At 34.6% G+C, this 11,247-nt stretch overlaps 1 protein-coding gene across 1 annotated transcript; it reads left to right on the top strand.

Moving 5' to 3' along the window:
* Positions 1-2,376: 2,376 nt before the first annotated feature.
* On the top strand, positions 2,377-10,790 carry LOC126707531 (copper-transporting ATPase RAN1). Its single transcript, XM_050407223.1, has 9 exons — positions 2,377-2,790; positions 4,491-5,105; positions 6,082-6,511; positions 6,702-7,027; positions 8,352-8,410; positions 8,535-8,877; positions 9,288-9,485; positions 9,579-9,836; positions 10,068-10,790. The coding sequence occupies exons 1-9, from the start codon at positions 2,503-2,505 to the stop codon at positions 10,542-10,544; spliced, it is 2,994 nt and encodes a 997-aa protein (XP_050263180.1). The 5' UTR covers positions 2,377-2,502; the 3' UTR covers positions 10,545-10,790.
* Positions 10,791-11,247: the final 457 nt, after the last annotated feature.

Here is an 11,247-nt window from a genome sequence, read left to right as displayed (position 1 = left end):
GGTTCCCATATCTTGACTCATATCATCATATCATGGTTGCGTATATTTCTATTATTGCCTTATATATAAAAATCACCGAAATCAAATTACCACACGGCAATTTCACAAAAACAACCCCATTAAATGACAAATTAGGAAGCTGCATTCCACTAAGAAATTGCTTGTATAACACAAGATTAGCACAAAAGTCCACAAACCTTGCTAAGAGAGAGAGAGAGAGAGAGAGAGAGAGATTGTACAAAAACTAGTGCCCTGTATTTGTAAAAAATGATTCTAAAAAAAATGGAAGAGAAATTTGCAAAAAATATAGTATATACCGCACCATTTTATAATGTCTCCCATTTTTTATGGCATCGACCGCTTTGATTTGATGGGCTATTTTTTGTAAGTGGTAAGGGCCTTTTTTTTTTATCTCCCCTCTCGCTTTTGGGTCCATATCTTGAATGATCAAGATGGATTAATGCCTCTTTCTCTCCACTTTTTCTTTATTGAATTATATTTACCAATATATATATATATATATATATATATATAAAGAAGCAACTCCGCTGCTACCAAACTAGATTGCCACTAGTGTTTTCTTGTTGTAATTCATGATGTACAGTCACACGTTATACCTTTAAAATTGTCTTGAACTTTTTTTTACTCTTCTATTGCCGAATTATGCTCGAATATTTTGGTGGAAAATATTATATATATTGCATTATTTGATCTTTGCAACCGAAAATACAAACCAATTGAAGACCTTTTATATATATTTAAAATTTATGATCAATGCAAAACAATGTCAATAGAGTGGAAAAAATTTTCTACTCCTATTAGGCCACCACAAATAAAGTCCAAACAGCAAAAACTCTCATTATAATGGTTTCCCTCTCTTCACCGTCTCAATCACTGCACAAATCGATCATTGACTAGTGTTTGATCTATTGTTAATTTTTTCTCAAATGATACTTTTTACTTAACTTAGGTCACTTTTCCAATTAATTTTACCTAGATTCCAAACTTGGGGTATGTTTTCCCATTTGAGGCTCCTTAATAGCCCCAAATAGAAGATGTTTTTCTATTTGAGATTTGTAGATTTTCTTTTATATGGTTAAATTATAAATACTAATGATTTTTTTTTTGTTGTTGTGTGAATCAAACAATAAGAAAATATTTTTTCAATAATGTTTTAAGGTAATAATATATATATTTCTAATAATTTAATAGTTACAAGAATGAATGAGAGGAATTTGAACTTCTATTCTCCTTATAATAAAAAATAGATAATAATAATAATATCGTTGAGGTAAGTCTCCTAGTTTCTTTATTCAAAAATATAAAAGTCTCTTAGCTACTAGAATTAGTATAGTATTACAATTAAAAGTGAGTTATAATTAGTTCAATTGGTAAAATCACTTTATAAAAAAATGGTAGTCTCTAATGGTTGAATAAGAAATCTGAGATTTAAGCTCTGCCTACATTAAAAACTGATTGGTATCTTAATTTGATGTTAAAGAGTTATCATTAAGAGCGAACGCTATAGATTGCAAATCTCAAAAAAAAAAAAAAAAAAAAAATTACACTTAAAAATGGTGATCCCTTAAATCAATCCAAGTGATAAATGAAACCCTTGTTAATCATGTACTGTCTATATCACTTGTAACCATCCCAATGACTCATGCCCACATAAATATAGGAAATTGATGGTTAATAGTTAATACCAATTTGTAAAAAAATCCATATCCAACGTTCATCGAGAATAAGCGTGCTACCGTTAAGTTAGGTTCATTACCAAAGTGTCAAAATGACTCAAAATCCACCTTACATGATAATCAAGATTTTCAAAATTTGACTTTTTGTATTATTAGTTGTATTAAGTAAATAATACACCACTATGTAAGGTTTTTTTAGAAATATTCCCTCTTCTCATTATGTGTGTGTTAAAAATATTTAGTATTTAAAAAAAAAAAAAAAAAAAATAACACACCATTCGCATCACATTCACGTTGTGCAGTACAAAATCCACCAAAAGGCAACACATAAACCACCTTAATACTTTGCAAGTACAAAACCCACTTAAATGATAATCTAGAATTTCAAAATTAGACATTGTATTATTAGAGTCATAAGTAATAACACACCATTCACATCACATTCACATGTGCGGTACAAAACCACCAAAGCCACAACACACAAACCACCCTAATATTTTTGCAAGTACAAACCGCTCTCCCAACAAATCTCAAGGGCAAAATAGTAATTTCAACCCCCCTCTCCTCACCTGCCCCCACCATTTTTTTCTTCAGCAACTTTAGTTAAAAAATTGCTGTCTCAACCATCTCCCTCGGAAAGAAAGAAAGTTCCTTTTCCTCGCTTTCTCTCTCACATATATATCTTTCCTTTCCTTTCCTTTCTCTCTCTCATTCTCTTTATATTTCTTCCCCTGCTTTTCCTCTGTTTCTTGCTCTGTTTTCTTCCCCTGTTTTTTTTCTTTGTTCTTTCTACACACACCTTTCAATGGCCCCGGGTTTAAGGGACCTTCAGCTCACAAGACTCGCCGGCGCCGATGAAGAATCCGGCGACCTGGAGGACGTGCGCCTTCTAGATTCCTACGAGGACACCGGTAGTTTCAATAGAATTGAAGAGGGAATGAGAACAATTCAGGTCAGAATTACAGGGATGACCTGTGCTGCTTGCTCCAATTCTGTTGAGTCAGCTCTCAATAGCGTTAATGGGGTTCTCAGAGCCTCCGTGGCCTTGCTTCAGAACCGGGCTGATGTGGTCTTCGATCCCAATTTGGTCAAGGTTTGTGGTCTTGGTTTTGAATACCCATGTTGTGTTTTGACTGTTTACGTGATTTTCGGTGTGTTTGAATGTTAGTTTGTGGTGAATTGGGAAATGGGTCAGGGTTTTTTTTGGTGGAAGTTTGAGTTTTTGGAGTTGGTTTTGTTGTTTTGGACTATGGGACCAGGGTTAGTAATAATTGCTTTGTGATTCTCATGTTGTGTTTAACGGTTTACGTAATTGTGGGTGTGTTTGAATGTTAGTTTGTGGTGAATTAAGAAATGGGTTACTGCCTTTTTGAGTTGGTTTTGTTGTTTTGGACTATGGATTAGTAATAGTTACTGTTTTTGTGATTTGTGCCTAGTTTTGTAATTTGTGAGTTTTTTTTTTTCTTGGACTATGGATTAGGTTGGTCCTAGTTGATTGCCTTCTATGACTTCATTTATGTTTTGTTAATTTATATATATTTTTAAACTGGGTTTAATTTGCAATTTCTGCTGAACCAGATCATGTGAAGTGTTTAATTTGGTTCCTTTTTGTGGTTTATGTATCTTCTTGTTGGGATTTTTATTTATTTTATTTTTTACATTATTATTTGGGAGTGTATCGTGAATATAATCGGTTAGTCTAAGATTTTAAGTTGAAGCTAAATGCATTTGTTTTGCAATGTAGATCAGCCTTTATAGTTTAGTATATCTGATTCATATATTTATTGTAATGATGCCGTTTCTTTTTCTTTAGTAATTATGGATGCTAGAAATTATAACAGGTTAGTTTAATGATAGAGGTTCATTAGTGGAGTACGGTGCATTAATTATTATTATTTTTAAAATTTTAAGTGTATAGTTCCTAAAGTAATTGAACTTAATCAAGTTTTATTCATTGTTCAGATCATGAGCATGGGTATTTTTATTGGAAATGTGAATCATTATGCTTGAATGTAGGTGTTGATCAATGATTATTATTTTTTAACATTTTATTGGATTAGCTTCGGGTATTCAAGTGGTCTTTTGTGTTTGAGCCCCTCTCTCTTTTATGGGGTGTGTCTACATGTACCTGAAGGGTGGGTGATTTTTTATTTGGAGATACAATAATGATTAGAATTAGGCTGAAGAGACTGAGTAACCAGCGGATGCCCTTTATTGAGTCTATTACTACAATTGATGGTGTTTCCTCTCTCTCTCTCATACTCTGAATTTTCAATTCAAGGATTCCTGATTTCTTTCATAATTCTTATTTTGCAATGGTACATAACGGTACATGTTTATATCAGTTGAAAGAGGATAGAAATGTTTGATGCACTATGATTAGATAGTGGGATTACTATTTAAACATAATTTAGAACTTTTTAGCTAGTCTTATTAACTATAAACCTGGCCTATAGCTTAGGTGCCAGACAGCTATACCAAAGTGGGCAGAAGGCCATTTCTTTATAGAGGCACTTCTGGGTGAGAGAAAAGTAAATAATAGAATGTATCTGTGTTCTACATAAGATGAGATAACTAGCAAAGAATTCAAGTCTTAGGTTTAACATTTTTGGTGTTTCAGTGTCTGTCACTATCAGTTTCTATAGAGTGCCTGGCAACTATTTGAAATCCTTAATTGCCTTCCTATCTGTGATTGTGTGTGGGGATATCTTGCAAAGTAGTTTATATCTGCCAACTTTGTTCTGTAGACCCCATTAAAGACTCCGAGGCATTTTCTTACTTGTCTTACTTTAGGATGAAGATGTTAAGAATGCAATTGAGGATGCGGGCTTTGAGGCAGAGATTCTACCTGAACCTGGTACTTTTGGAACAAAGCCACATGGAGCTCTGGTGGGGCAATTCACAATAGGAGGTATGACATGTGCAGCCTGTGTAAACTCTGTTGAAGGTATTTTGAGAAATCTTCCTGGTGTCAAAAGGGCAGTAGTTGCCTTGGCCACATCACTAGGGGAAGTTGAGTATGATCCCACTGTCATTAGTAAGGATGATATTGTCAATGCAATTGAAGATGCTGGTTTCGAAGGTTCACTTGTACAGAGTAGTGAGCAGGACAAAATCATACTAGGGGTTGCTGGCATATACACTGAGATGGATGTACAGCTTTTAGAAGGCATACTTATCCAATTGAAAGGAGTGAGACAATTTTGTTTTGACAAAATGACAAGAGAAGTCGAAGTTCTCTTTGATCCTGAAGTCGTCAGTTCTAGATCCTTAGTTGATGGGATTGAGGCAGGAAGCAATGGGCAGTTCAAATTAAATGTAACGAGCCCTTATGCAAGAATGACTTCCAAAGATGTTGAAGAAGCCTCAAAAATGTTTCGGCTTTTCACTTCCAGTTTGTTTCTCAGTGTAAGTAATTTTTTGCATCTCCATGATTTGGTGTATTGCTCATCTTTCTTCATGCATTTTTTTATTTTATTTTATTTTTTTGCTTCTTTAAGTTGTGTGTCTTTTGCCTGATCATCATAAGGCCAAAATAAAACTTAGTCATAGCGTGTAAATGTAAAGCTTAGTTAAGTTGAGTTGAACCTTTGTCCTGATCATTTGTTATGCATTTAAATCTCAATGTAAATTTTTTAATAATAGGTATGTTTTGTAAAGCTAAATGAGGTATGTTGAATGTTTTATAGCTTTTATTTGAATTGTAATGCATTAGATTAGACACTCTTATCTCCACCTTAGGATTTGGTACTTTGTTTAGTGAAGGGAGATGTAAATCAAGATAAATATACAAGTAAAATTTATTATAAAAATTCATCCTTAGATGTTTTGCAAATCTAACTTGAATTAGTTTTTATTTTTTGTTTAATGTAAAAAATCAATAATTAGATTGTAAGAGAACCTTACAAATGATAAAGGGGATGATATACCTTTAGATGTAAAGGCGTGGGCCCCATCAGATCTGGACCATATCTTCTTCTTCTTCTTTTTTATTTTTTTTTTTATTTTTTTTAAAAAAAAGTAGATCTGGACCATATCATATAGCATAGTTTCTACATATCTAGTGAATGGTGAGTCTCTTCATTATTTCATACTAAATATAAAAAAGAAAAAAAAAAGTGCAGCTCTTTATCATTTTGAATTTAAATTATTCATAAAAATATAGGGATATTAGTTTGCAAAGACAGATATGCACAGACCTTTTTTGGCTTCTATTGGCTAATAGGGAAACAAGGCATCATATATTGACATACTTTATGTTTTTAATTAGAAGAAAATAAACATGTCCACAGAAAATATTTTAAAGCCCATGTAGAAATCCATCTGACACCGAGTTTCTATTTTAACGTTTTAAATTAATTGTTGGCTCATTCTTTGGCTCCAGATTCCTGTCTTTCTCATAAGGGTAGTTTGTCCTCACATACCACGGGTGTATACCTTATTGCTGTGGCGATGTGGACCCTTCCAAATGGGGGATTGGTTGAAGTGGGTATTGGTGAGTCTTGTCCAATTTGTTATTGGAAAACGCTTCTACATTGCAGCTGCCAGAGCTCTTCGAAATGGATCAACTAACATGGATGTTTTGGTTGCATTGGGAACTTCAGCCTCTTACTTCTACTCTGTATATGCTCTTCTATATGGTGCAGTCACTGGATTTTGGTCTCCAACATACTTTGAAACAAGTGCCATGCTGATAACATTTGTATTGTTGGGGAAGTATTTGGAGTGTCTTGCCAAGGGAAAAACATCAGATGCCATCAAGAAGTTAGTGGAACTTGCACCGGCAACAGCAGTGTTGCTTTTTACAGACAAAGGTATGCATGTGTATGTGTCTTCCTTCATTTTTTAACAGAGGTAGGGGTGTTGTTCTAATAGAAGCATTGATGTTTTATTGAAATTACCAAAATATTTAGATCTTTTGTAATATATTTTTTTATATTGATTCTAAAAATTAAATTGAAAGATTGTCAATAACTAATTGGTTTTAATTTTATTGGTTTCTAGGTGGGAAGAGTTTTGGAGAAAGGGAAATAGATGCTTTGCTAATTCAACCTGGTGACACTTTAAAAGTTCTTCCTGGAACAAAGGTTCCTGCTGATGGTGTGGTTGCGTGGGGTGCAAGTTATGTTAACGAGAGTATGGTAACTGGTGAATCTGTACCTGTTTTAAAGGAGGTTGATTCGTTGGTTATTGGAGGTACAATAAATTTACATGGTGCCCTTCACATAAAAGCTACTAAAGTAGGAGGTGATGCAGTTTTAAGCCAGATAATTAGTTTGGTTGAGACAGCCCAAATGTCAAAAGCTCCTATTCAGAAGTTTGCCGATTTTGTAAGTATTCTGGATGTAGTTTTCTGTAATCTTAGCTTGCCTTTCCAATTTTTATGCTTATGCATTATTTGAATTTTTCTTAATGCTTTGAAAAAAGGAGGATTTCATTTTACTGTTTTCTGAAGAAGCAAATTAACTATTTATATGCATAACTAACTGTAAAATGATTTTCATTGTGGCTAGGCAATTGGCTCTGATTGAATTGCAGCTTACCAATTAAGCTATTGAATCACCAGCCCTTTCATTTTTGAAGTTCATAATTATATAAGGCCCCTTCTCTCTCCCCATAAGATTTTTAAAATGGGTGGTGTCAACTCTTTCCCTTGGTTTTTTGGCTTTTAATAGAGAATATAACTTTAGATAGAATAGAATGGAGGAAAAAAATACATCTGATTGACCCTAACTAATCTATTGGGGATCCATAGCTGACCCCAAAAATTCGGGATTAAGGCTTGTTGGTATTGTTGGGTTTCTGCTCTCTTCTACTGGATTACTGTATTTGTGTGGAGGTGAGTTTATCTGGTCCAAAGTCTGTGTTTGAATGATGGTTAGGATAAATACATTTTACCTGCCCCTATATTCAGTCTGCTGAATGGGGCCTAGAACGGCTCTTAAAACATGGAAGATAAAGGAACAAATAGGACATTTTAGCCTTAACATATTGGAGTTTCTTACATGGCAAGCACTGCAGCATGCTGAAGACAAACTGAAGCCAGTAACAAGGTGCTTTGAGTATCAATGATTCAGTACCCTATTCTTAAGTGGAATGTGATACGTATCTTTCTGTGCAGGACTTTTACTTGATTTGATTGGATAAGATAGTATGATGCCTATTTACCCCAATCAAATTATACCCTTAGATGTAGGAGATAGAGAGAGATTGAGAAACTTAATTTTATGAAGGCTCTCCAATCACTGATATACATGAAATGGAAGAGAAAAAGAAGAGGAAAGTGATCAAACCAATTTAGGCATGTCAGAGATTAGGCCATTTTCCTATATATATGAGTCCCGGTTTTTTCCTTATTTTTTTCAGCTTTCAATCCCTGAATTTATAGTTTTAAAATTATAGATTGATCTGGTAATATATAAAGGGTCTAGTTAATGTATGCCCTAAGGGCATACTTTAACCATCTATTTTAAGAAACTTTTTATGGAAAATTGAAAAACCTGTCAAATCAGTTAGTTACTTTTTCATTTTTCCATAAAAAGTTTCCTAAAATTGTTTACTAACATATGCCCTTAGGGCATATGTTTGTAAAATCCATATATAAATCTTGGTGTCATATAGTGTCCCTATCTTAATTATTCATTGCACATGCAGGTAGCAAGCATATTTGTTCCTACAGTTGTTGCTTTGGCATTGTTAACATTATTGGGTTGGTAAGTTCACAATTCTTTGGGCATGCTACCATGCTTCTCATGGTTATTGAATTTTTCATACGGTTATAATGTTTATGCCTCATTTTTATTAAATTTTTTCTTTTATTGATTTGATTGTCTCTAGGTATATTGGTGGTGCTCTTGGAACTTACCCAGAACAGTGGCTTCCAGAAAAAGGAAATCACTTTGTATTTGCCCTTATGTTTGGAATATCAGTGGTGGTTATTGCATGTCCTTGTGCTCTTGGCTTGGCGACGCCAACTGCTGTCATGGTTGCAACAGGGGTTGGGGCTAATAATGGTGTGCTGATAAAAGGAGGAGATGCTTTGGAAAGGGCTCAAAAGATTAAGTATGTGATATTTGATAAAACAGGCACCCTAACCCAGGGAAAAGCCACAGTTACAACAGCAAAAGTTTTTACAGGAATGGATCGTGGAGAATTTCTTAGATTGGTGGCCTCTGCAGAGGTGACTTCCAATTCCTTACTAGTTTTCCATTTTTTACTCAAAAACTCAGCTTTGTGTTTTTAGATTTTTCCAATTCTTGGCTCTGAATTATGGTGCCAGAGAAAGTTCCCAAGAAGACCTCATAATATGACAACAATAAAATAAAAAATTCTTGCCATAATATTTTGACTCCTAAAATGGAAAACTTGCTTTTGACGTATGTTATTCTGACATTCTACACATTCGACATATATGGTTGCAGAGGACATACAAAAAATTGAATTTTCATTTTCTCCTCCTTCACCTAACATGATTTGTTCCCTTCTTTTGGGGTGTTGTGGGGGTGATGAGACTTCTATATATATATATATATAGTAAGCAACAGTATAGTAGCATAACTTTTTATTCTTTATTTTTATTCCCTGGCTTAGGCTAGCAGTGAACACCCATTGGCGAAAGCAATAATGGAATATGCACGACATTTTCATTTCTTTGATGAACCTTCTGCAACCAAGGATTCTCCAAAACATAACAAAGAGACAAATTCCGGATGGCTTTTTGATGTCTTGGAATTCTCTGCTCTGCCAGGAAAAGGTGTCCGGTGCTTTATAGATGGAAAACTTCTTTTGGTGAGTTTCCTTTACATTGAGATATGTAAATGTCAATTCATTCTTTAAGATACTTTTTGGGATTGCTTACTGGAATTAACGTATCATGAACAGGTTGGTAATCGGAAACTGATGACTGAAAGTGGAATCACTATTCCAACCCATGTTGAAGATTTTTTAGTAGAGCTTGAAGAAAGTGCCAAGACCGGCATACTTGTTGCATATGACTATAGCTTAATTGGTGTTTTGGGAGTTGCAGATCCACTAAAGAGAGAAGCTGCTGTGGTTGTAGAGGGCCTTAAGAAAATGAATGTCATGCCGGTCATGGTTACAGGGGACAATTGGAGAACAGCTAGGGCTGTTGCTAGGGAGGTTCGTATATAACCTTTATGTGTTATTCAGTTAAAGCCTGGATTTTAGCATTACGAAACCCAAAATTCTTTGAGTTCTGATATTTAGGCAACAATTATGTTACTTTTCTAGGATCTGAGAGTGTGGTTCTTACCCCTATAATGTCAATAATGTTGTAACAAAACTTAAAAGTTTTTCATCTAAAACTCTATATTCTCTGAGTTCTGAAAAATAAATGATGATGCTGGGCAGGTTGGGATTCAAGATGTAATGGCAGAGGTAATGCCGGCAGGAAAAGCTGATGTTGTCCGATCATTCCAAAAAGATGGGAGTGTAGTTGCAATGGTGGGTGATGGAATCAACGACTCCCCCGCACTAGCTGCTTCTGATGTTGGTATGGCAATTGGCGCTGGGACAGATATTGCAATAGAAGCTGCTGATTATGTATTGATGAGAAATAACTTGGAAGATGTAATCACAGCCATTGATCTCTCAAGGAAGACCTTTGCACGCATAAGATTGAATTATGTGTTTGCCATGGCCTACAATGTGGTTGCAATCCCCATAGCTGCTGGGGTTTTCTATCCTTCTTTAGGGATCATGTTACCACCATGGGCAGCTGGTGCATGTATGGCTCTCTCATCTGTAAGTGTAGTATGCTCTTCTTTGCTTCTTAGGAGATACAAAAAACCTAGACTTACAACCATACTAGAAATAACTGTAGAGTAGAAAGAGAACTGAAAAACTTTAGGTTACGGCTTTGAATTGAGATAAGATGGGGGTTCCATTAAAGTTTGATATCCCAATTTTGTATATTTCCGTTTCTCTTACACTGAGGGTGTAAGTTTGGCACCCCAATTCATTGTAAATTCCCTTGTATAATAATGTCCTTAATGCTTTTTCTTTTTTAATTTCTATTTTTTCCCCACTTTGTTATGATATTTTTATTCAATGAAAATGATTATGTTTGCTCTCTCTCTCTCTCTCTCTCTCTCTCTTTTTGTGATTGTGGGGTTGTGTGCGTACATGTTTCAGTGTTTGTGTGCACTAGGCACACTTGCATTTCATGTGAATTTACATGAGGGAAGAGAAGGTATTTTATGTATGGGATATATGGATTCTCCCTCTTACAACATGTGTCCCATGCAATGTGGAGTCCGTACGATGTGAGAGGGTGAATGTATATATCTAATGTGTGAAATAATTATTTGAGAAAATGTTTGTTTGTTGTGTACCATATATAAATTGTGGAAAAGTTCTCTAAATTGCGGGTGTCAATATATGCAGCTATAGGCACAATTAAAGAGTTGTATCTTTCATTTGAAAAATAAAAAGAGTTGTATTTTCATTTGAGGCAAAATAAGGAAACTTCTAAACCTTTTCATGGGATACTATTAATTTTCTGTTTGTGTTTGTTCTTTAAGGCTTAGTT

The sequence above is a fragment of the Quercus robur genome, chromosome 11 (assembly GCF_932294415.1).
Source record: "Quercus robur chromosome 11, dhQueRobu3.1, whole genome shotgun sequence".
NCBI classification, from domain to species: domain Eukaryota; kingdom Viridiplantae; phylum Streptophyta; class Magnoliopsida; order Fagales; family Fagaceae; genus Quercus; species Quercus robur.
The sequence above is the reverse complement of the archived record's forward strand: the minus strand, read 5'-3'. Positions and strand labels throughout refer to the sequence as shown.

Coding starts and splice junctions, on each gene's coding strand:
- LOC126707531 (XM_050407223.1), top strand. CDS start 2,503: ATGGCCCCGGGTTTAAGGGACCTTCAGCTCACAAGACTCGCCGGCGCC. Junction 6,512..6,701: donor GTTGCTTTTTACAGACAAAG/GTATGCATGTGT, acceptor ATTGGTTTCTAG/GTGGGAAGAGTTTTGGAGAA. Junction 7,028..8,351: donor TTCAGAAGTTTGCCGATTTT/GTAAGTATTCTG, acceptor TTGCACATGCAG/GTAGCAAGCATATTTGTTCC.